The following is a 27,043-nucleotide window of genomic DNA, read 5'->3' on the forward strand; positions in this document are numbered from 1 at the left end:
TGTGTAGCATATATGGGGATGACCATAAGCACTGTAGCAATGTCTCCAGGTGGTGTGCATTCTTCCAAGATGGTCGCATGAACCTTAGTGATCGCCTCACTCCGGGTGGCCAGCAACAGCTGCTGCCTCATAGAATGTTGGAGCCACTGAGGCAGCAAGTTTGAACGAACATTTGTGCAACTGTGTTTTTTATTGCAGCAGTTCAACATTTCCTAAGGCACAGTACAAGATATTGTTCATGGTACACTGAAATTTCATAAAGTTAGTGCTTGCTGGGTGTCTAAGAACCTGACAGACAACCACAAAGGCCAGCAAATAATGACAAGCTTGGAGCACTAATCGTGTTCTTCTGTGGAATGGTACGACTTTCTAAAAGGAATTGTCACCAGTGATGAGTCATGGGCATACCACTACACACCCAAAACCAAGCAGGCCTCTATGGAGTAGAAACATGCTGGTTCCTCAGTATGAAAAGATTGTGAAGTGGCTCAATCTGCTAGGAAAGTGTTTGTGACAGTGTTCTGGGATATGCATGGTGTATTATTGGTGGACTTTGCTGAACACGGGGCTATTGTGAATGCTGCAGCCTAAATTAAAACTTTAGATAAGCTGTATGGTGCCATTTGTGGTAAAATGCCACAACAATAAGGCTGATGGTGTCAAACTTCTTCATGACAATGCTCCCTCCCGTGTTGCTGCTCCTGTTCATGAGAAAATCACCAAATTTGGTTCGAATCCTGCCTCGGGCATGGATGTGTGTGATGTCCTTAGGTTAGTTAGGTTTAAGTAGTTCTAAGTTCTAGGGGACTGATGACCATAGATGTTAAGTCCCGTAGTGCTCAGAGCCATTTTTTTGAACCAAATTTGGGTGGGAGGTGCTCCAACATCCAGTATAGAGTCTGGACCTTGCCCCATTGGACTTTCATGAAGAAAGTCCTGGATGTCAATGCTTTGCAACAGACGCAGAAGTGAAATCAGCAGTTCACAGATGGCTATACTCCAATCAAACGGACTTCTACAAAACGGGCATACGGAAACTGGTACCACAACAGGATAAATGTATTGAGAATGTTAGTGACTATGTAGAAAAGTAGGTTAGAGATGTAAGTTCATTTGTGATTTTTTTGCTTTGTTATCTATTTGACTTTTTGGTAATAAAATTATTGTGTGTTGCTTTCCAGCCTTCCCTCGTATATATGGTACTTGACGGCAGTGTGGCTAAGTGCCAAACTACATGTTTAAAGATCTGGTATTTGATCCCAGTCTGCCACTTAACATTTCTTTGATCTCTGGTAATATCTGTTAACGCAAGAAAAGCTGGGTTGCACTTTGGGTCAGAGTCCATGATAAACTGTAGGTCCCTCTATAACTGGTTGGGTATGTCAGTTCAGAGGTCAGAAGAAGGAAGGGTGTACAACCTGAAGTAGCAGCATGTCTACTAAAGCACAGTGGTGTTCAAATCAGCATTAAGGTTGATGAAAGTTTTATTTTTTACAGCTGGGGTATTTAACTTTTTCAAAGAAGAACAAGCTGTTTTTAGAAGTGAATGTAGCACAATGAACTGAATCATGAATGAAATTACAGAACAGAGGAAGCACTTTACCTAGGATTCAGAGATTGTGAAGAAGCTTTTGACTTAAACTCAATGAAATCTGTACTAACATACCTTGAGAAATAAAGCACCGATAAAATCTATGTTAGTATACTGAAGGACATATACCGTATTTACTCGAGTCTAAGCCGCACTCGAATCTAAGCCGCACCTGAAAAATGAAACTCGAAATCAAGGAAAAAAAATTTCCTGAATCTAAGCCGCACCTGAAATTTGAGACTCAAAATTCAAGGGGAGAGAAAAGTTTTAGGCCGTGTCTCCAAATCGAAACAAAGTTGGTCCACTGTAATATGAGACAATTTAGGTCGAATGAATGACGATACAGCTACTGTAGTTTGGTTCGAGTCGTAAGCTTAGCAGTTAAGCTTAACCAGGTAGCCATTGCTATGCGTCAGGCGCTCCGTCCGTATTTATACGGGTACCCTTCCTTTTTCACATGCTTCGTCTGCATTGAATTGATTGCTTATTTTTCTTTGATCTGATAAGCGCAGTTTTCTTTGTTATAGGTGTTTACGTCACTCTACGCCGAAAATGCATTACTGTACTGTGTCATGCATTGTTTGTCGTACTCTGATACTGCGTGTTTACGGCCTGTTGCCGCTCGTGGCATGGCTTGCTTTTGAGCACGCCACCGCCGCTTACAAAAAAAGAGAAGAATCGTCTCATTAGCGAAACAATGGCAAGAGACAGCTACTTGTTGTTACTTACACAGCTGCTTTCTTTGATAATGATCAACAAGAACCAAATAATCAACTGCGTATGATAGAAGATGTTCTGAACGAGAGTTTAGCGAAAATTTTTCTCCATTTGAAAATCTTTGCAGGTGCCTCTTTAGTACATTACATTCTGCACAGAAATTAGAGTCATCTTAGATTTAAAAATCCAGTCAATTGCCTCGCTTCATTTCTGACTGTATCACTGTTTAGCATAAGAATAATACGAATATAAACATGACATGATATGTATATTCTTCCACGTTTGCTGTTGTCTCACTCTAGTTTTGTGGTTTATTACGCAGACAGAATTTAAATGAGATAGCGGCAAAAATGGTTCAAATGGCTCTGAGCACTATGGGACTTAACATCTGCGGTCATCAGTCCCCTAAAACTTAGAACTACTTAAACCTAACTAACCTAAGGACATCACACACATCCATGCCCAAGGCAGGATTCGAACCTGCGACCGTAGCAGTCGTGCGGTTCTGGACTGCGCGACTAGAACCGCTAGACCACCGCGGCCGGCAGATAACAGCAAACACGAAACAATACATGGCAAAATGTTTATATTCGTATTATTCTTGTGGTGGCGAGAATACTGCATGTGATTCACAATTTATAAAAGTTCCTATTAGCAACCATCTCTTCTCACAGATAGGAAAAAATTTAGAACGTAGAGTTGGCCATATTGACAAACATCGTAAACATTCTTGCCAGTCGGGTTTTCGTAGTACATTGAAATGCTGCTACATTCGAAGACGAACAATACGGAATTTGTGTTTACCTCGTTGGATAATGTATGAAAATGCAGTGGTCGAAACTCGGCGCGGAGAAAAAAAGCTTGTCTTACACCTTTTTTTTTTAATTTATTTACGGACACAGAGGTTTTGGCGCCCGCCAGTATTTATGTTTGTGCCTACAAAGCATGCGCTACATATATTCGATGGCAGAACTAAGTTGTGGCGGCACCCACCGACATTTTTAAGAACTTCCGCTAGCTTTGCACTCGATTCTAAGCCGCAGGCGGTTTTTTGGATTACAAAAACCGGAAAAAAAGTGCGGCTTAGATTCGAGTAAATACGGTATATGGATGCTATAACGTCCATCAGGAAAGAAGGATATTCAGAACTGAAACAGAAGTCATGTAAGCAGATTCTATAGGATCAATGCTATTCTTCCCATCCCTTGGTATCTCCAGATATACTGTCGAAAGAGAGGAGAAATGCATTTCAAGCATTTTCTAATCACCTTTGTTTTGCTGATTATGTACTGTTTTCCTCTAGTATATATGACTAATCATGACTAATGACAGCAGTTAATGGAATAAGTTTGTGAGTATGCCTGAAAGCCAATTTTAATAAGATTAAAATCATATAAAACCAGCATACTGAAATTGTACAAATATACAATAAATTTATAGAACCAGATGATGAGGTTTTGTGTTTAGAACAACTGAAGACAAAAAACTGTTTTTATTATTGTTATATATTTCAGTCTCAACTCACACAAGTAGTATCAGTTTTAACTTATTGTCAAGTCATCATCAGATCATTTGAATCTCTTTGAATTCATCAAAGAGGTACTACATAACATACTCTGATCATCTGATCGAAACTGATTATGATCCCACTTGTGTGATTTGAGGCTTAAATGTACAATAATAATAATAATAATAATAATAAAAATTACAACACAGTCACTGTGTTTCCCTAAGCAGTGTTCTAGTCTGTGTACCATCCGACTTGTCGGCAAAAGAGATACAGATGAGTAAACATGCCTTAGAATGCTGTTGGTAAACAAAAGAAAGTTTTCAAAACTAAGCTTCTTGTATGTCCGAAAAAGATTGTTTATAATCAGTGTGTATAAAGCAATGAGAAATAGTCTATGCAAAAACCTTCCAAAGCTGTGTGTTTCTGAGACAAAAACTGAGAGCCAGGAAAACTGATAGATCAGGTAATAAGCTAGAAAGGAATACATAACTATGATTGTCATAAAAATGAAATTGAAGTGGAAAGGACATTTATAGTGTAATAGTATCATTTCCTCCTCTCTATCTGATTTATGTATGGTACATGCGAAGGAAGACCATCAATAGTCTCTGCATATGCATTAATTCCTTTTTTTTTTTTTTTACTCTAGAGACAGAGAGGTATATGAATACTAGTGGCTCCAGTCAGCCACCAATGTTCAGAATCTCAGTTTCATGAACTAACACTTGGCAACAAATGGCTGCACTTTGAGATGCTCACCATCTGACAGCATCTTAAGCAGATCTTTTCACATCGCTTATATTAAACAATGTACAAGTTGCATTCAACGTACCCACCTGTGTGCTACACAACAATGTCAACAAAAACTAATTGTTATAATAATGTACATTTTTTTAAACACAAATGTCAAATAATACTGCCCCCTTACCAGAAAACTGAAAAACAGCTCCCAAAATTGAGTCAAAAATACTTCCAGCTAATCCAGCAAAAGCCCCTGCAGCAATTAGTGGCAGCTGAGAGGGACTCTTTTCCAGGATGCTTGGATCTACTGTGTACAAGACAGTAAAGTAGTAGGCTATGCCAATAACAGTCCCACCCAGCAGACTACACACAAGCCCAGCAATTGTAATGCCTCCATTGGTACCTGGAAATAGAACAATAATTGTTTTCAAAGTAGCACATCAAAGTTTCAAGTAATATACATATTAAAAATGGCTAGTTATTATCAAAATCCAATAACTACATGTTTTGTTCTTTGCACAACACAATACATTTTAATCACAAAATGAATCATTTTTGTTGCTTAGACAATTAATGAACTCAGTCATGTACCTCTCTCTCTCTCTCTCTCTCTCTCTCTCTCTCTCTCTCTCTCTCTCTCTCTTCCCTCTCTCTCAATTAGGCTTATAGTTCTTCATTACTGACCATGGAGAAGAATACTGAAATCATTGCTGATTAGTTTGACAGTTTTATAATTACCACAGTAGTTGACGCTGCTGAACATTAACAGAATATGCTTGCAGTGGCAAATCACATCAATAACAGAACCAAAGTCCATGAAGGTGAAGCCATAATTGCTTTTAAATCAATTGCAAATAAATGAAAACAACAACTGAATGGTAGAAAAGTAGTAAAACATCAGCCTTTATTCTCCATAACAAAATGGTGTGACAGTGTTGTGTTGGGTGAAGAGTGTGAGAAGAACAAGGAGGTGAGATTGTACAGGGGTGGGGGAAGAGAGAGTGATGGCTGCCAGGGAGAGACAGCAAGGAAATGGTTCAGAAAGTGGGAATAGTTGACCCTGCCCAGGCAGAGACTTGGGAAATTGCATGTGGCACATGATGAAATGAGTATGTGGATGATGGAGGCGGTTGAGAGAACATTGTGGGTTTAGATTCATTAAATGAAATGGCACGAATTGTAGATGAGTGGAGATGGGTGTGAGATAAGACTCTAGTGCAGATTGAAGCCAGGGGGATAGTGGGATCAAATGATGTGTTGTAATAAAGATTCCTATCTTTGTAATTCAGAGAAGCTGCTACTCAGGACAAGGTTCTAGATGGCACAGCATTTGTATTAGCCTTTAAAGTCAAGCATGTTGTGTTCAGTGGCAGGTTCTGCCAGTGGGTGGTTAATGTACTGAGGATGCAGTTAATGATGGAGTTGGTAGGTGGCACTAGTGTTCTTTGAGGTTCAGGAAGCGACCAACAGAGTGATGCTACAATGAAGGAGAAGGCAGCAGCATCTACAAAGAGATGGCTGCCCCTTGTCAGCCTTCACTGTGACTGAGCAACAATCTGTGATGCATTTCTCGTGTAGTGAAGGTGTCAAACCAATCAAAATTCATCACACAATGACAACTCAGTTTGGTGCTTTGTTTTTGTCATTATAGAAAGTGCATGAGTGGTGTAGGAAGTTTAAAAGTGGTGTAACTTCTGTGGAAGTTACCCCAAGACCAGGGCAGGCTCACCACATAGCGACGGACTAGAACATTGTGTTGGTGGAGGAGCTTGTAAAGGAAAACAGACATCTAACTCTGAATGAAATACCACAAGTCTGAAGATTAGTACTAGTTCAGTGCAGAATATTGTTCACAATGTACTGTGCTTCAATAAGGTGTCTGTAAGATGGGTGTCACATCAGTTGACTGCAGACCTGAAAGACTGTCACATCGATACCTGTGAACTTTCGCATCATTTCCATGTTGAAGGTGGTGCATTTCTGGGAAAAACTGTTAAAGGGAATGAGAAATGGGTCCACTACCACCACCAGAAATGGAAAGGTCAAGCAAGGAATGGCACCACAGCTCATCGCTGGAACCAAAATAATTCTGCACTCAACCATCTGTTTGAAACTTCACATTCATTCTCTTCTGGAATGCAAATGGAGTAACTTTGGAGTATTACATAAATTGGGGAGTGATGGTAACTAGTACTTCTTATTCAGACATGCTGAAAAATCAAATTTGCCCTGCAATCAGGAGTAAACAATGAGGACCTCTGACTTCAGAAGAATTGTTAGAGCATGACAATGCCCGACCGCATACAGCCCATAACACAGTTGAGACTATTCAGGAAATTAAATGTGAATGTCTGGTACATCCTCCTCATTCACCAGACCTCTCTCTCTTAGTGACTTTCATCTGTTCGTCACACTTAAAGAAGCAATGGGAGGTAGGCACTTCAGAAGTGCAGATGAGGTGAAAACTGCGGTGCAAGACTGGCTGCACACACAACCAAACAAATTCTTTCATTGTGGTATCTATGAGCTTCTGAAGCAGCAGAATATGTGCATTTTACATCAGGCAGACAATGTCAAAAAAATGACATAAGTTTTTTGTTCATTGTTACAATTAAAAATATTAGAACACTTTTAAGGGTTTCATTGGAATCACCCTCATAAATCAGGAGGTAATTCAAAGGCATACTGACAACAGGTCTTTTGGTGTGCATCTGGACAGACAAGGGATATTCAATGCCCATATAGAAATTGTAGAGAGGAAAGGAATTTGTATAGTGAATAAAATTATTAATATGGGATAAAAGAGGCTTTGTTTGGCCCTGAATATAATTACACAGTACCATGAGTCTATCTTAACTACAGTTGTGGACTATGATGCCAGTGTTTGGACACACAGGTTACAACTGATCAAACCTGCTGCTGCAGTAAAAGTACAATGAGGAATTCTGCTACATTGTTGCAGAGCCTTCAGCACCACGTTTACAGATGTCCTAACTATATTAATGAGCATATGTGCCCTCAACCTACAAGTAAGAAAAATGCTGCCATCTATAGGCTGAAAAAGGAAGAATATCAAAAAAATACATGGAATCATCAAGAGAATCAGCAATAAACTCAACAGTAATAAAGAATCAGATACAGGAAGGAGAACATTTCAGTTTCTTCCTGATATTATGACACATTCCCAGTCAAGTAGGGAACTAGTCCGTTACCTTCCCCGACATGGGACATGTCCTAGGTATCTGTATAGAACAGGTTAAAGAGCAATGACCACCTGTGACAGTGGTGAAAGTGGCACACCAGATCATGTCCAATAGGTATGTCCCCTAGTTGAAGATATATCATGGACTGCTAGGCAGGCTTTAAGAGGTGAAACTGTGTATGATATAATTAGAATAGAAAAGGATCTTGGTACCTTAAATTTGTAGCTCCATCTCAGAAAAAGCGAGGAGTAACTATAGCCAACAGATAACATAGCAGAGATGATCCTAGCGAGTGTGAATGAATCCTGATAGCTCAACAATCACATGGCCCTGAAACGGAATGACTGAAAGGAGGTGGTTGACAAATGTACCCAAGAAGACTGAGAAGAATCATTGAAGTATAAATGATGTACTCTGAATCATTGCTATTCCTTCTGGAGGCAGCAAAATACTGCTGGGCCTGTAGGAGTGGCCAATCTGGTACGGAATGTAGAGAGAAACTAGATTCATTTTGATAGCAGTAAACTGAATGTTTGTAAGTATGTCCATGTCTGACTACATTAAAGAGAAATAGTGATCATATGGAATCATAGCAGGAAAATTAGTGTTAGTAAAAGCAAAATAATTTTCAGTAGTAGTAACATTTGCTGAATAAAAGGGAAAAAATAACTAAACATACATGGTGGTAGAAGTATTAGTGATCCCCTTTTCTTTTTTAAGTGGATTAGCTATAGAGCTTGTTATTGTGGCAGCAGTAATGCTGTTGTAACAGTAGTAATAGCAGGAGGTACAGTGATAACTGTAAATTAGTCAAGATAATTTGAAATAATGAAAATCTATGTCTCTCTTTCTCTCACAGCAAAGGAGGACCTGACTGAGGGTGGTGAGAGATACTGCAGGAAACTGTAGATAGCCATCTAAATGTTACAGTGATAAAAGTAAAGAGAAATCAAGACAAGCAAAAATAATATTATATACAATGTAAACAGATTAGCAGAGGTCACTGATTTTGATGACAGTCAGTTGATAATCATACCTAGATAAAAGGCTGTGCAGATGTTACAGCAGCATTAGTATAGGTCTGCCGCACGAATCACGCGAGTCCAGCACCTATTGCGACGCGTACACCATAGTTCGCACGCGCCGACTGGTGACACTCTGCGCTGACAGAACGGAAGCGTGCGCAACCTGTTATCTTTCTCAAACGATTTTACAGAAACTATTCACTGAAAATATTTGATTTTTGTCTTACTTGTAGCATTATATGTTAGCTTCGTGGCGAAGTGTCCATCATCTCACTAATTGTGATGTACACATTTTTGTAAGACATGAGGCAAAACTCCAAAAGTTTGCAATGAAAATTAGGGGTCACTATGATTTTGCGTTTGGCGCGTATTACACCACATGTTGCTGCGTATGAAATTTAGCTAACATGTTGAATTTTTGTTTAGACTTGGGAGGAGGTCTCTATCTGCCTCTGATCTCGAGAAAATGGATCCTCACTTCCGATCTCAAGCCCGCGAGAATGAAATACTCGCAACATCTCTCATATCTCCTAAACCGCTCGAGGCATCGAAACGAAAGTTTGGCGAATGATAGCACACAAGGAGGAGAGTGTTTTGCCAACTCTTAAACACAAGAAACTTTCTTATCTACGGTGATATATCAGTACTTATACTTCCCTTTTTATTTATTTCACTCCAGTGGCTGTAATTTTTTAAGAGTTATCGACAGGTAGAGAAACAACATGACTGCTTTCACAGGTTGATAGGCTATGGCTGTGGCAGCAAGGAAGAAAAGGAGAAAGGAAGATAAAGATTTAATGTTCTATTGACTAAGAGAGCATGAAATGGAGCACATGTTTGAATAGGGGAAGGATGAGGAAGGCCCTTCCAAAGGAACCATCCAGGCATTCACATTAAGAAATTTAGGGAAACTGTGGCAAACCTAAATCTGGATGGCCAGAAACGAATTTGAACTGCTGTCCTCACCAATATGAGCCCAGTGTCCTACCATTGCACCATCTCACTCAGTGGTTGTGACAGAATTGGAATACGACATGCTTGGGTGAGTGTGTAGGTGTATAGGAACCATTGACTCCAATGCCACAACCTCAGCTCTTATACACATAATCAAGTTCATTATGAGCCACAACTTCTTCTACTTCCAGGGGAAGATTTATAAATAAATCTGTGGCTTTATCATGGACATCTGCATGTCACCCTCATATGCCAATCAGTTTATGATATATTTATATGTAACTTCCCTAATGATTGGTTCCGGTTCATTGATTGCACATACATAGTTTGGACCCAACCCTGTACAGCCCCTACAGATGTCTGTGGAAGGAAACTAAGCACTGCCTGGAATGCAGTACTGGCAGCATTAAACTAAAACAGGAGAAACAAGAAATTGGGACTTTGGCAATGTAGAAAGATAATCCAGTTTCCAGCAGGGGAGCACCATGAGCGCTATTTTCCCCCAACTGTGAGCGCCTCTCCATGCACGCGTAATTCCTGCTCCTAGCCCTGATAAATTATGACACCTCTGCACGAGTATCAACAGTCGTGTCTCGCAGCAGTTACAGCAAATAGTAACACCTGAAAATGGTGAACAGTTATTTTGATGAAATATTGCAGAACTTGCGCAATGTTATCTGGCAGCAGACCCAACAAGTGTATTTGTAATAGGTTATCTGACTCTTCTTGGAAGGTAGTCTCAGAGTTCTCTGGAAGGATCAGCCAACTCAAATGAAACATAGAGTTCAGAGCATTTTGCTGGAAAACGATGAAAACAAGGAACTGTAAAACTCAAGCCTCTTCTTTTTCATGGGTGTTATGTGGTTTGAAATTTACACAAATTACCAGTGCAGGGGGGTTGGAAAATCGAACAGTCACACAGATTCGTACAAAGGCCAATATCAAGTTTGGATTCAGTGGTAGAATATTTGAAAATGGTTTACATAAATACCTTTCATGAGATATACTGCTGTGACGTAACCACAGAGGGCTGTGGCACATATGTTGTATCAGCAAGCATAAACAGTGACCACAATTTTGAGACAATGAAAACAGTTAGCAAAAAGTCACAAGGGATGCTAAGTAATGCCTTTGAGACACACCCAACAGCTCCCCTTAAACGTAAGAAGCACAGAATGGGCACTTGGAAGACATCAAAAGGAGATAAAATGGCAATTAACCCCCCCCCCCCAAAAAAAAAACCACACACACACACACACATAGCCTATATTTGAATGGCACATGCACAATCAATCTTCAAATGATGAAGTTGCTTTGAACAGCTCCAGACAACTCTAAATGTGCTAACTTTTTTCTTTGTCACTCTGTGTCTGTTCACATGCGTCTCGCACAAACACAAATGCTCCTCTGACTATCCATTTTTGTACATAATGAGTACTGCAAATAAAATGTTATAGATGGCCTTTTAATGCAAGACAAGGAAAAGCATCCTCAAACCCATTCTCCTTTATGAGTGTGTGTGTGGAGGCAAGTCATTAGTGCTTGATACTATAAATCAGCAGTGTTTCACAGTTCTCAGTCATTGTCACTATTATGGATGAACCTAGCCCCTTCATTGCTTTTTACAAATATGACTGTTAAGTTTGATTAATGGGACTTTGAGAGCATTGTGAATGGCCACATGTTAGTCTGACTCATGGTTTAATCTCACAAAAATACTGAGGCATATGAACTGATGAATGCCTCTTTCCATACAGCAAAAACCTGCTTAGAAAATTCCAAGATTCTATGACTATTCTTCAGGCTCTTAAATATTATACGGGTAAAGATCATTAAACCAACAAGGTTCCACAGAGGTGTGTATGTAGTCATTTATTTATTTATTGGTCCAAGAATCAGTTTCATACATTGTTTGTACATGTGATATAGGACAGTGGTAAAACTAGTTAGTTTACAATACAGTAGTCTTTTGACTACATTGTTGACATAATAAAAATGTATATAATGTAAGTTTGTGTACTACATTGCTTCTACATGTGATAATAGCAGTTATTAAGTGAGATGACATGATAAGCACACTGTAAACTACATTATGAATTGACAATTAGAGAAATTTGGTAAATGAGGATGTTACACCTGCACATCATGTGCCACCTCAAAGATACCCTTCCGATGGACTATTTAAGATGCTACGTGACCAGAACTTGCCACAATTTGCTCATGCTCTGGGATCAATGCCAGCTGCACCCAGCAGCCCATGTGTTGGCCATCAGCAAAAGTTACAGCGTGGTCCACAGTTTCCGACCGAATGTCAGTGAAGTGTGGCCTAGTAATCCAACTGGGCTCCTCCTGCAACACTGTGCCAACATTGCCTATGATGTCAGCTGTCTGAGCCCATTGGTACCCTCTTGTTCCAGAAGCCACCACTGGTTCGAGCTCTGATCTCCCATCAGCTGCCAGTACTACGCCGACATCACTCCGGCCAGCCTGCACCTCACCAAACACCACTTAGGGCATTGTCACCTGGCCGAGCCAGTTTGGCAGTCTTGTGTCTCAGAGACTGCTTTTGTTTTGGACATTGGTCTCCCATTGGCCGCCAGTGCTCTGCTAATGGCAAACAGGCCAGCCTTTGCCTCGACTGAGCAACACACCATCTAGGACCTCAACCGGACCCCAACTGAGGACCCTAAACTGGACTCCAGTTGGGAGACTTCATCATTCTACCCAAAGTGGCTACTATTTTCTAATTCATATCAGAACTGTGAATTGTTGATTTAAATGTCTTTACTAATAAATGTGTTTCTTTCATGGTAACCTGGGAGCCACCTTGATTATGTGCTGTCCTTGCCACCATGTAATGACAAAAGACAAAAAAATAAACAATAGCCCAATGTAGCTATTTTCATAATATGAAGTAGATGGAAACAGTGTAACTGGAAAAATGCATCTGATAACACATCAAAACTTCGACAAACTTCCTGCAAAGTATTACAGAGTTAAACATGCCGTTAATTTCATTAACTAATTTTATTACATTGCTTAAATGTAAAATAGTCATGCAACTTCGCATTGGAATAACACAATACAGAGACGAATATCCCTACAAAAATCTTGTTTTAATACATAGAGAGCTACTTTTTGTGTGTATGTATGTGCAAACATGCAAATTATGCACAGTTACTTACCTCTGGGAACCTTCTTTCTGGATGTTATGAGAAATGGTTCAGCAGTACCTATTACAGATCCTAATTCTGAAGCCCAAGTATCTCCATTACAGCATGCAAATGCCCCTGTTGACAGAACGATATTATTGAGAACACTTGTAGTTATTCGAGACAGTGTTTCAATATGAAAAATAAGGTAACATGCCTAAAACTCCAAGGCTTAGCCAGGAGGAACGGTAATCCCTGAGGAAATCCACAGGTCTTTCACCACAACCAGAGTCCAGAAGGTACAGCAATGCTAGTTGTGTTGCCATGCCACCATTACATAGCACTTGGATCCAATTTCTCTGGCCTCCTATTGAGAAGATATACACAATTAATAATTTTGTAGTCCTTTAATACATCAATGCAAATGTGTTGCTAATGATTCATTCCAAACCTTTGAAGTTATTATTTATTATAAGAATATTATATGATATGCCACTCCAAAAGTAAGCCTCATCGAAATAGATATCAGAATGTGTGAAATTTTTGTTTGCTGGGGGGCCAACACAATTTAAACTTTGCTCTCAGCAAGCACAAAGCTATCTGTAAGGGGTCAAAATATTTTTACAATGCCTCACAGATTCACAACTTGATGGCCAGCATCATTCTTCTGTCAATTCTTCCCACTTGCTGCCCAGCATGTTGTCAGCAGTGATCCACCTGCTGTCCTCTCATTTATTATTAATTTTCATTGTTTGTGCTACCTCCCCCTCTCAAATGTTTTGTCTGCTACATACTGTATTTTCACTCATTACTTTTTCTCATGCACCATGTCCCAAACACAGTTATGCTTTATTACACTTTCACCCTTCATTAAGTACTCATTTTTGTTGCCTGACACTGCAGCTGTCATCTGTGCATGACACCTTGAGCCTCCTGATCATATTGCTATCTGCAACAGAAAAAAATCTACTGCTTGAAATCTTACGTGTAAAGAACTTTTGCTTGTCCCTATCTGGTTCACTACTGAATGTACTTTGGCCTGGAAAGCTACTGAAGCAAACTAAAAAAATGACACATTATATGACAAAAATATACATACACATGGAACTGATATTCAACTGAGATTAGTGGCTAAAACATATGGAGTGGCTGAGGGGAGGATGAGACACAGAGGGGGAAGGAGTAGTCGAGGGAAGGGAGGCTCACAGCTGAGAAGGAAGGGTGGGGGAGAGGTTGCAAGAGAACATGACATAATGTGACACTGTTGGTGCAGATTAATGCAGTGAAGTGGAAGGCATGAGGACTGGGTGTGAGACAGGACAAGCACTGATTGAATGCAGGAGGATTGTGGGATCAAAGAATGTGTTGTAAAGACAACTCACATCTACATGATTCAGAGACACTGGCATTGGAAAGAGGATTAGGATGTCATGGGTTCTGAAGCAGCAGTGTTGATATATGACATGACTACTCTTTCACAGGTAGCCCTGCTTCTCGTATTGTAAGATAGGTCTATCAGGGAACTGGAATAAGATGTGCTGAGCTAGAGCATAGCATAGGTCTTGCACCTAGGTCTTCCACATAAATACAAATAATGTGTAAATTGGTAGGCAGTAGGTGTGGCATAATGATGGACCAGGATATTTGGAAGATTAGGTGGGCAGTGGAATACTACTCTGGAGGAAGTAACAAGGACTGTGTGAAGAGAATTCCTCTTTTTAGGCACAATGATGAATAATCACAGCCCAGGAAAATAAAGTGATTAAATTGTTTGTGTCTGTCATAGAACAGTAATGTTTCCTGTTCCAAGGTCCCCTTGACGCAAAACCCCCTATCAAATAGTTTAGAAACCTGACTGACAATATCCTTACCCATAACCACTACTCTTTCAAGGGGATAATATACAAGCAAATCCAATGGCACTGCAATGGACATCCATATGGCACCCTCCTATAGCAAACCTGTTCATGGGCCATCTAGAGGAAACCATTGTAAGCACCTAATATCTTAGACGACTGTCTCCTTTACATTAATTCATGGTACCATCGGCAACCTTATTCCAGGGACTAGACACACTATCTTCATTCCTCCACATCCTCTATATTTTCTCTCCTGCCTGCTTCACCTAGTCCTCTTCCACCCAACATGCCACTTACCCGACATTGGACCCCACCTCCCTATTGTTTCGTAAAAACTTTTGTTCACAACAAGGCCATTATCCATAAATGGTACATCCATTTTTATAGCTACAACATCTCTTCTGTAAAGTCTAGGCACCCATCAGTGATGTGTATGCAATGATGAGAATCACTTGTAAAGTAGGAAGTCCTTCATACACAGGCACTACTCTCCAAGCCTAGTTCACAAATTCATTTGAGTCATATCCGTACATGCTCCTAGTCCTCCAACGAATCCCACAGATCAACATCAAAGGAGACCAGCCCCCATTATCAAACATCACCCCAGATTCAAATAACTTCACCAATTGCTCCAATCCTTCGCCATAGGTTCAACTACCTATTACCAATGCACAAAAATTAATAACATCCTTCCAAAAATCGTTCTCATTCCACATGGAGTGGTAATCTACCATCCTCCCAATCTAAAAAATATCCTGGTTCTTCCTTACGTCACACCTACCCCAGCCACATTGAAACATGTCATATTCCAGTAGAAAACTTAGGTGCAAAACCTATCCTTGCTCTCACCCAGCACATCCTATTCCAGTCCCGTGATAGGCATATTCCACTATAACACAGGATTCTTTGTGGGCATGACCACTAATTAGCTGTCCTCCTGAATGAATGGCCATTGCCAACTGTGGTCAAAAGCAAAGTTGACCACCTAGTGACAGAACATTCCTTTGAGCACATATTATTGCTAGCCCCTGGCCCAGCTACACTCACTTCTAGTCCTGCTGCCAAACCTAGTGATTGGATGGTGGTTGATTGGGGGAGGGGACGAAACAGTGAGGCCATGGGTCCCATGATCTAAAGTGGTAGAAAACAAGCGAGGAATAACATGAGCAGCACAGTCTAGTGAAGGGGAAGGGAAAATGGGTAAACAAAGAGGTAAAAGGAACATCAGCACAGCAGGAAGAGTAAAGAACAGGAGTGGGAGAGGGACAAGAAGTCAAGAGCAGGGGCAGCCCAGGGATGCTATGTGCATTGGTGCACCAACTCCGTCGCCATCCTTTCCTGATTCCCACACAATACCATGATCACTACACAATGGGGACAACGCCAGAGGAGGAAGACACAAGAAAGGGGAAACAAAATGGCATAAAAGGCCACAAAAAATGTTGGGAAAAGGGGGCAGAACCTGACCAGTATGGAGGCAATGCCAAGGCCTCCATAACCAACATCAACGCTAACTGAGGGACTCCAATTCCAGTGGGAAATTCAGGTACTTAAACCTGGGAGGACAAACAACTTGTGTGAAGAAAACTGAGGGCAGACATAACCAGGGGAGGGTCGTCCATTAACACCCAGGATAAAAGGTGGAGGCATTCCAGCAAAATATGGATGACTATGAGGGGGACCCAACAACTATGAAGGTGGGGGGCAGATCATTGTGGAGGAGCCAAAACAGGATGTATATGCAGACAAAGAAAAAAAAAAGCCCAGCTTTTTCCCAGATTTCCCGAGGAGGAGGGGGGGGGGAAAGAAAAAAAAAACACTTTCTCCTTAGTGAAAATACGCTTTTTCATGTTACGTGACAGTATACTTTCCCTCTGGATTGTAAAACTTATCAATACTTTGAATGGTTAAGGTTTTATACACCTGTGTAGAGCCTCCCGCCACTTTCGGAAATGAACCACAGAAAAAAATGTGTTTTGGTAAGCTCTTTGATTTGCAGCAACATGCACGCTGCATATTTTCATATTACGAATGTGTATAGTTGAATTCTACCAAACACAGAATGTTAGTTTTCGAAGCATTGAAATCGAGATCACAATGTGCTTTTGTAACCCAATCATTGCTCATGTCACGAGATCTCACCAGTCAATGATAGCAGGTATACATCATGTTTACACGGGGCTCCCAAAACAGGATTTTGTAAACTGATCTCCCAATACTGCTTCTGGATAGTCAGGCAGACACTTCAAAATCGATTCTGGAAATCTGCTTCTTGTTGATGATTTCCCAATTCTGCAATCAATTTTCACTCCCATGTGAACACAGCCGGTATTGAAACGTGCTTGGGCTGTGAGGTTTCGTCTTGTTTTAAAAATTTTGGTTAATATAGATGGAGTTGCTTTTCGTACAGTGAAGTATAATTAGAAATATTAGACCATATTAGACACCTCATCTAATTGCAGAGAAATAGTGACTGTGCTGACTAAGTCATAAACTATATCCGCTATTTTCCGGGCGCCGTAGTTAACTGGGCTAGCAAATTCGCTTCAGACCTTAACATGTAAACACAACAGTGAAAAACGGATTCCAAAATTTGGTTTTCGTCTTTCAGAAGATGTGTTGCATGTGAACGTAGTGGTTCAGAACATATGGCATGTGATGTAGTCAGCCTAAAGCAACATCCCTGTTAAGTAGTGTGAATACACAAATAGGGAAAGTTACTGGTTTAAACTAATGTACATAGTGCACTACAAAAAAAGCTATGCTTTCATATATAACATTTGTCTTTTTTGCACATGTTACACTTCGATACATCACCCAAATGCCAAATGCGCCAGTACAATTTTATGATATACAGGACATAAAATCCTGTTTAAGGCCTGTGATCATTTTTACATTAATAATTGGCAGCCAATGCTGTACAATTGCAATAAGGTCATGAGATTTTCAATTGGCTCTTTTATTAGAACATGTTACGTGTTTTGGGATTACACACATCTTCAGACATCACAAATTTCATCTCCTTCCTAATCAACCAGGTGTGCAGCCTTAACAACTGAAAGAAAGTGTCCAATAACATATGACTACAACTGCGACACAAGCAGTCTTGAAGCAGAGTATACACTCTGTTTAAGTTGCAGTTATAGTCATATGTTATTGGACACTTTCTTTGAGTTGTTAAGACTGCACATCTGGTTGGTTAGAAAGGAGTTGAAATTTGTGATGTCTGAAGATGTGTGTAATCCCAAAACGTGTAACATGTTCTAGAGTCAATTGAACATCTCATGACATTATTGCAATTGTACAGCATTGGTTGCCAATTATTAAGTAAAATTTTAAGTAATGACATAAATGCCTGGTCTTCTGGGCTCGAAATTCTTCTAAGCGGTTGGCCCTCAAAGTGTTAAGCTTTAAATGAAAACCAAACACTCAGTGATTTAAGAAATTCAAAGCACGTTTGCACACATAACTCATATTGCATAAAGTAAAATGTACTTTGAAAGTAAGCTTTTCAAACAACCAGTTGAAATATTTTCCCACGACCTGCTGGAATTCGTTTCAGCAGTTGTCAGAGTGTGCCACAAAATGGCGTTACTGTTCCTGCGCGGATACAATGACGCAGGTAGTCTGTATGTGCATATGTACACTATGTGATCAAAAATATCCAGACACTTGTCTGAAAATGACTTACAAGTTTATGGCGCCCTCCATCGGTAATGCTGGAATTCGATACGGTGTTGGCCCACCCTTAGCCTTGATGAGATTCCACTCCTGCAGGAATACATTCTATCAGGTGCTGGAATGTTTCTTGGGGAATGGCTGCCCATTCTTCATGAAATGCTACACTGAGGAGAGGGATCGATGTCGGTCAGTGAGGCTTGGCATGAATTGGCATTGCAAAACATCTCAAAGGTATTCTATAGGATCCAGGTCAGGACGCTGTGCAGGCCAGTCCATTACTGTCGTGTAATCACTCCGCCACAGGCCATGCATTATGAACAGGTGCTTGATCGTGTTGAAAGATGCAATTGCCATCCCCAAATTGCTCTTCAACAGTGGGAAGCAAGAAGGTGCTTGAAACATCAATGTAGGCCTGTGCTGTGATAGTGCCATGCAAAGTAACAAGGGGTGCAAGCCCCCTCCATGAAAAACACGATCACACCATAACACCACCGCCTCCAAATTTTACTGTTGGCACTACACATGCTGGCAGATGACATTCACCAGGCATTCACCATACCCACACTCTGCCATTGGATCACCACATTCTGTACTGTGATTCGACACTCCAGATGACGTTTTTCCACTGCTCAATTTTCCAACAGTTACACTCCTTACACCAAGCAAGGCATCGTCTGGCATTTACCGGCATGATGTGTGGCTTATAAGCAGCCGCCCAACCATGAAAATCCAAGTTCTCTCACCTCCCGCCTAACTGTCAGAGTACTTGCAGTGGATCCTGATGCAATTTGGAATTCCTGTGTGATGGACTGGATAAGATGTCTGCTTACTACACATTACGACCCTCTTCAACTGTCGGCGGTCTCTAACAGTCAACAGACGAGATTGGCCTGTTCGCTTTTGTGTTGTATGTGCCCTTTCACGTTTCCACTTCCCTATCACATTGTAAACAGTGGGCCTGGGGATGATTAGGAGCATGGAAATCTTGCGTACAGACATATGGCACAAGTGAACCCAATCACCTGGCCACGTTAGAATTCCGTGAGTTCTGCGTAGCGCCCCATTCTGCTCTCTTAAGATGTCTAATGACTACTGAGGTCATTGATATGGAGTACCTGGTAATAGGTGGCAACACAATGCACCTAATATGAAAAAACGTATGTTTTTGGGGGTGTCTGGATACTTTTGATCACATAGTGTATATGGCATTAAGAGATCTTACATAATGCCATAAATGAAACAGGAATTCAGAGGATACTCCAAAAGCATTGGAATTTTGTAAACCATACTAAAATGCATAATTCGACTTAAACAGCACATTCGTATGTCCAGATTCACAAATAAGTAGGCCTCAAGCTGATATTAAGCTTTTCAGTAAGGTTTTTGGGATGCAAATTTTCTTGGAGTACCAGTGTTGTATTATCTAATGTTTAGTTCTTTATTATGGCATAATGTCATATGTCCCAAAAGATAACAACGTGCACTTGAAATTCTACAAACAGTCGACAGTAGCTAATAGTGTTCCAAATAAATTGTCTGTCTCTGCAAAAAAGATTAATCAAAGCCAAATTTTTTTAGCAAATCGACAAAAATTACTTGATGGTTCTGCAAGGCAATTAATAGCTGACTGCCAAAAATCAGGAAATAAAATCAGAAAACTGAAACTAATAACATTTTTAGCCTTCCATAATTATGTGAATATTTTAATTCACTTTATAGTCCCAGCCACAGAAATACGTTTTGTTTTTGAGAGCTGTAAACCAAGAGGAAACAGCAAAATCACTAAACATAAACACAGTTCACGTGGAGACTACCCCTCACAGCCCACTACAACTCAGACTGCTCTGCGAATGCACAAACCTGGAAGCTCGTGTGCGCCAGAAAAATGTTTCTGGGTAGCATCTGACTGCTTGTTGCTGCTGCTGATACAGCTTATGCCGAATTACCTTGGATAAAGCTAACAGCCGCACTTCAAGTAGCCAGAAGTGGGAGAAAGACTGCTCATATGTGACTCAACTGTGCATGCGCATAAGCCTGCTGGCAACTGCTCAAACAAACCTATGTTAACCACTGTGATATCATGCCCATCAGAAGCAGTTTGTTGTTATGAACTATTGTTGCATAGTCTTCGTCCTAAAGCCTTTGACACAATTTGCTGTTGGCAGATGCTTGGTGCGCACTGTGTTTTGTTGCTGCAAATGGCGCATTTCCTTTGCAACTTAAGTTTTATTTATTTTTTTCCTCATTTATGTTTTATTGCTGCAGTTTTATATTGCAGTAATGGGCTAAAGTAAAATTCTTTGTTAGAGTATCAGTTCTTACCAGTCAAAACTACAAAAATTTAACTGAAAACCAAAATAATGAAAAATTCCCAGGTTTTCCCTGTTTTCCTCTGGATGAAAAAACTTCTGGGTTTTTCCCAGATTTCCCAGTTGTCCCTGAAAAAACCATGGGTCAGCGTAGTAATGCCAATAGAAAGCTGGCAGAGGGTGGTAGATTCCCACCAGAAGATGTGGGGGGAAGAATGTCATATGGTGGGAGTTTCCCTGGCTGTGTGAAGTTTATTAGAGCACGAGGGTAGCTCCCCCCAAGAGTTGGCCTACAATTGAGCAAAAAGGGATTTGACATAAAGCCACAAATTCGCTCCTGGAGGGATCATGGAGAATGGGAGTAGGTTGTTGCCCCCCACCCACCAGCCAGATGATCAGCAAGTTCACTACTTGGGATGCCCACATGGCCAGGGACCCATAGGAAATCAACCGAACAAACAGAAGTGCCAAGATTAGTGAGAAGGTTGTGGACGGTAGAGATCAAGGGGTGGTGGGAAAATGACAGCAGTAGCCTGAAGGAGAGAATGTGGGAAGAGGACAAGGAGGGGAGATGGAAATGGCAGAAGAGAGAAGTGAGGCAGAGGCAGAGCTCAAAGAGTAAACTCCCCCGAGAGCAGGCAGCAAGGTGGCGACTTCCTGCAACCACGAAAAGAACAGAAAAGGCAGGGTGAATAGAGGAAGAACAGATATTGATGATGTAAGAAACCAGGAGTTGTGACCACCACAACGAAAGGGAAGCAGTCTCAGTGTCAAACAGACAAATATCTATAGGGCTATAGTCCATTTAATATTACTTGATAGTAGACACGTGTCACTTGCCACTGTGGTGTTGCTACATCGGTCGCCAGCTACCACTCATTTATAGGTGACACACAAACACAGCAAGTCACTTCACAAATGCTATTAATGTGAAACACACAGCAATGTGGGCAGTGTCTGTTACGAGATATGTCGGAAACATTAGATGCCTCATCAACAGCTGATTTTAAGTGACCAATTACTGAACTGTGCCAGGAGACGTATTTTGTAGCCCTTAATTTACACTCATGTCCTAAGCTAACCACAGCCTCATGATGTGTAATGTATCCAAGAAAGTGGTGGTTAACAATCTGCAGCTAAAATCACTATTTTTTTTGTTCATGGCTATTAAAGCTAATCTCTACAAGCAAACTCAAAAGAGAAAATGTTCAGTTTCAGCACTAAAAGCAAACTGCAATTTCTTGCTATCGTTGTTTACCTGAAACCAGCCTGTCACTGGCTACGTAGCCTGCCGCTTTACCAACCGATGAGCAGTCCTCGTTGGCATTTGGATGTACATTAAAGACAACACAGACAGAATCCAGACAAAACAAATGAATGATAGGTAGGAAAATAAAAGCAAATAAAAAAGTCAATACAATGATGAAAATACGTGGCAAAGAATTAGAAATAAAAAATACATTTAAACCAATTAATTGATAATCAAACTGTTTTGAGTAGATTTAGAAACAAAAAAGTTTCATGATATTTGACAAGATTTGAACCTACAACCTTCAACGTGGCAGGTTAATATGCTAACCACTGAATCAAGCTGTTGTATTTTCAACTGTATTCACCCAGTCACAATGATGGAATGCAGCCTTCAAAAACTTGGTTCCACACAATGCAGTGTGAAGCTTATCCAATGTAAGCCAATCTCTGTGATTATGATAACCACATATACGTCACTGAGTTGTGTCTTATGTGGAAATATCCTGTGAGTGTTGTGTATGGAATATGTAATTCATTAGCATCATTGCGCGCGCGCGCGCGTGTGTGTGTGTGTGTGTGTGTGTGTGTGTGTTTGTGTTTGTTTGTTTGTTTGTTATTGATTATCATGTTTCATGAAATATGAAATAAAAGTGCCACATGATTCAGGATCCAAACACTTCAAGAAAGAATGTCAGACAAGAAACAGGAAATGAACTGACCAACTGTTGTGGCAGTTTGGCAAAGGTGAACAGTTCAGGAATGATGTTGAGCAGTGATTGGATGAAACCAGCTCCAACAAGTGAAGTATTAACTATCACGTAATTTTAATCAGACTATAGTGTGAATGGCACCGATGGCTAAACAGATACCACGACAGTGAAATGAGACCATGAGGAGCAGTGTGGAGGGGTAAGTGATCCATAAATTTGACAACCATAGTCCAGACAAGACAGAACTAATGCCAGATAAAGATGGAGAAGACTTGCAACAATCTACACCACAAGAGGTGGGAGCAAGGAAGTGAAGAACATACAGTTTACAAAAACAGCCAACCTTCAGAAGGTGGATATGGGGCAACCAAGTATGCTTGCTGCCAAAAAGAAGACCCAATAAATGGAACTGGGGCATGACTGTCCTGTGTTGGGCACTGAAGGAGTTTATGGACACTCAATGCTGAGGGTATATGTGTTGGGTGTCTAGGTAAAGCTCTGGATAAGGTTGGACAGTAGCACAGTGACAGAAATGCACCACTCTCAGCTTAAGGGGAGAGATCTGAAAACAGTGCAAGAGTGTCGACACAGAAGCACACTGGAGGTACCCTAGAGCTGTCACTCTGCAGACACCACCAAATAGGAGCTAGTGCAAATACAGAAATTATCAACATGTAGCACAGGGGTGACCAATGGTCCAGTGGGAGCCATAAGTCCATTAATAGCAATAAGAAAAACAAGGACAGTTAATATGGAGCCATGTGGAATGCCATTCTCCTGTTTCTGTGGAGAGCTGAGAATGGTGCCATCCAGAACTCTGAATGACGGGTGGGACAGGTGCTGGAAAGTACAAATTGCAAAAGGGCCATGCAGTATGTAAGATGTGATGACAGCAAGCTGTGTCATAGACATTGCAAGGATCAAAGAAAACTACAAGATAAAAGAGATGAAAAAATATCTGCTGAACTGCAGTTTCTGACTGAAGGCTATCCCTCCTGAAAGCCACACTGATAAGGAAGATAAAAAGTAACGAGATTTGAAGACTCAACTGAGCTGATGGGCCACCATCTGTTCAAATAACTTGCAGGGGACAGTGGTGAGACTGGCTGGCTGGTAACTTAACTATGAAGGGATGATGGATCCCTGCCAAACTTAAGGACAGGAAGCACAATACTGTCTCTCCATTGAGAGGGGAAAATTCCTTGAAGCCAAATATGGTTAAACACCCAGAGGAGATATTATCGTTATGGAGGACTGAGGTGCTGAAGCAATTCATTAGGGATGGAATCAGGACCAGGGCTGAATCATTGGAAAAAGAGAGGGCCACAATAAGTTCCCATTCATTGCAGGATTATGCCTGACAAGAGGTAAAACATAAGTGCGAAGCTTCAGCTCACTGTTTCCTGAGGAGGAAGGTAGCTGGACAGGAGGCTAACACCAATGCTATCACAAAATGGGCTGCAAAAGCATAATGCAAGAACTGATGGATCCATATAAAGGCCATCTAGAGGGGCAAGGCCCAGAATGGAAGACTGCTGACAACCTTAGAGGGTGCAGAGTGTAGCCCACACCTGTGACGAAGGGACAGAAGAACCTAGGGAAGAGACAAAGGGTCGCCCAACACATCCACTTGCTCTGTTTAATTAACTAATAGGCTTTAGTGTGAAGATGTTTAAAGGTAATAAGACCAGTGGAGGACGGGTGCCACTTAAGATGTTGCAAGGTGTGATGGCAATCACAGATGCTGGTGGGCATGAATTACCTTACTGGTTAGATCACAAACAACTTCATTGATACAACCTAACAAAGAAGGTGGAAACATGATCTGGGAAGGCAATCACCACGATTGAAAGCCCAGCAAGGTAAGCTGGTCATCAGAAGGTGGGAAGGGAATCAGAGAATCAATAGGAAGTTGTCACTATTGCAGAGGTCATTTTGTGGCAACCAGTGGAAGGGAAATAGAGCAAAAGATCAACAGCAGAGATAGGGCTATATGAGGCACTAAAATGAGTACGGGAACCATCAGTAAGGAGGCACAGGTCATGGTCCACAAGCAACTGGTCAATGAGAAGCCACCACCTAGACAATAAAGCACTGACCCACAATGGGTGATGGGCATTAAAATCCCCAAGGAGGAGGAAGGGAGGGGAGAGTTGCTGAAGGAGTGCAGTGGGAGTACATGGCCTGTCAAGAGGAAGATAGAGATTGCATACCCTGACCACAGATCGAAGTGGACCTGTACAGCAAGCGCTTCTAGCGTCGTACGAATGAGGATCTATGTACTAACAGTGTCCACAAGGACCAATGTGCAAATGCCACCAGAAGCCCTCAAAGGACCAACCTGGTTCCAACAGAATGCAAGGATCCTACGAAGGGTCAGTGAGTGAGCGTCAGTAAAGTGAAATTCATGTAGAATGATACAAACTATCGAGTAAAAGGAAATGAGGGATTGCAGCTCTGGTAAGTGATGGTAGTATCCATTACAGTTCCATTGAATAAGCACGGAATGGGGTCCCAATGGGGAAATGGGAGGGGGGCGGGGGGGGGGGGGGGGTGAATGACACACACACACACACATAAGTGATGGTAGTATCCATTACAGTTCCATTGAATAAGCACGGAATGGGGTCCCAATGGGGAAATGGGAGGGGGGCGGGGGGGGGTGAATGACACACACACACACACACACACACACACACACACACAGAGAGAGAGAGAGAGAGAGAGAGAGAGAGCAGGCTTTTGCAAGGTACAGAACTAAGAGACAGCAGTTGGCCTCTGGGCACATGTACTGTGGGTCCCACGGCCGAGTTGCGGTAGCAGGCCTCTCTGGCCTGGGAGATGTCCAGGGAGGAGGAGGTCGGTGTCCTAGGAGGAGTCCTATCACTGGCAGGTGCCAAATAAAGGGGACACTTCGCTGCCTGGGGTGGGGGAGTGGACCTGGAGGGTAGGGTGTGGGAACTGCAAGGGAGGGGAGAGGAGAGAGGGGAGGGGGGGGGGAGGAATTGGGTATAGAAAAGCGGGAAGGGCAAAATTAGATGTCACTGATACAGGGTGAAGACAGTCATATTTCTGATGAGCCTTGTCACAGGATAAACAACCAATGGATTTATACTCTTGTGCCCTTGTTCCCTTTATTATAAACTGGGCAATCTGGCAAGCATGGAGAGTGATAGTCATGACAATTAACACACACAGGCAGCTGAACGCAGGGGCTGCCCTCATGTAGTGGCTGTTCACATTCTACAGAGGATCTTCCATACAGGGATAAGATGGTCCTCCGTACAGGGGATGGTATGTGCCACATCATGGGTGGCAGGGCATACAGCTTCAGATGACACTAATAACACACAACCTTGACTTTCTCTGGGAGGGTATCTCCCTCAAATGCCAGAATAAAGGAGCCAGTATTGATACAATTGTCCTTATGACCTTTCTGAACACACCGAACAAAGTGAATGCCCTGCCATTCCAGAATGGTCTGGAGTTCCTCATCAGTTTGAAAGATGAGGTCGCCCAGGTTGGGCAGCAGAAGAAGTTTTGATCAACAGCGCATCCGATCACATTTTACTGAGAGACTCCACTCCACCAAAATTGTCTTCAATATTTCCCACAAAAATTAATAGCTTGGAGGTGGTGAAAGTGTCCAGCTCATTCCTATCACAGACCAGGTAATGCAGAAAGTGCTTCACCCCAAACCAGCAAGCCTTGCCCTTCTCCCATGGTGTAGCCAGGGATGGGCAGGACGCAGGATCATAAGAAGCAGCATTAAATGGTCCATTGCCAACCAAAGAGGTGGCCGTAGAAGAATGCCCAATTTTTTTGGATCCTAATGCATTTCATATGGAAAGCATCCACTCTGATACTGCTGACTCTGATCAGGGGCTGTGGATGCCACCCAGCCACAGCAAGGGCCGTTTTGCACAGTAGCCATAATTGAGTGTTCCAATGCTCCAGAGTGACAAGCAACTACTCCTAGGAATGCACATTGAGACAACAGCTCAGATATCAGAAGTGAGATCCCTGTGTTCTCAGGGGGCTCTGCTGATGGGTACATAACAGCCCAACCACACGGACTGGCTACACATGCTGGTGACTTATTGGGAGGGAGGGAGGGAGGGAGGGAGGGAGGGAGGGAGGGAGGGAGGGAGGGAGGGAGGGAGGGAGGGAGGGAGGGCGGGATCGGAGAGGGAGGGATGGGGGTGGGAGGGGCAGCTACAGAGGGGGGAAGGGGGCTACAGTGGGGAAGGAAGAGGGGAAGGAGATGCAACACGAACCCAAGCTGTAAATGCTATGGAGGGAGTTCTTCCCCAAATAGCTCACACTACAGAGAGAAAATT

The 27,043-nt window shown here is 41.7% G+C and overlaps 1 protein-coding gene across 2 annotated transcripts in view; it reads right to left on the reverse strand.

Moving 5' to 3' along the window:
• The window catches only part of LOC126252047 (transmembrane protein 19), an 88,158-nt gene that overhangs the window by 46,921 nt on the left and 14,194 nt on the right, over window positions 1-27,043 (reverse strand). For both annotated transcript variants that reach the window (XM_049952843.1, XM_049952842.1), the window contains exons 4-6: window positions 13,111-13,260; window positions 12,927-13,031; window positions 4,747-4,962 (exon numbers count right to left, since the gene is read on the reverse strand). In XM_049952843.1, the coding sequence (XP_049808800.1) occupies window positions 4,747-4,962; window positions 12,927-13,031; window positions 13,111-13,260 (471 nt within the window). The remainder of the gene's footprint in view (window positions 1-4,746; window positions 4,963-12,926; window positions 13,032-13,110; window positions 13,261-27,043) is intronic.

This window comes from Schistocerca nitens, chromosome 4, assembly GCF_023898315.1.
Source record: "Schistocerca nitens isolate TAMUIC-IGC-003100 chromosome 4, iqSchNite1.1, whole genome shotgun sequence".
Classification (NCBI taxonomy): domain Eukaryota; kingdom Metazoa; phylum Arthropoda; class Insecta; order Orthoptera; family Acrididae; genus Schistocerca; species Schistocerca nitens.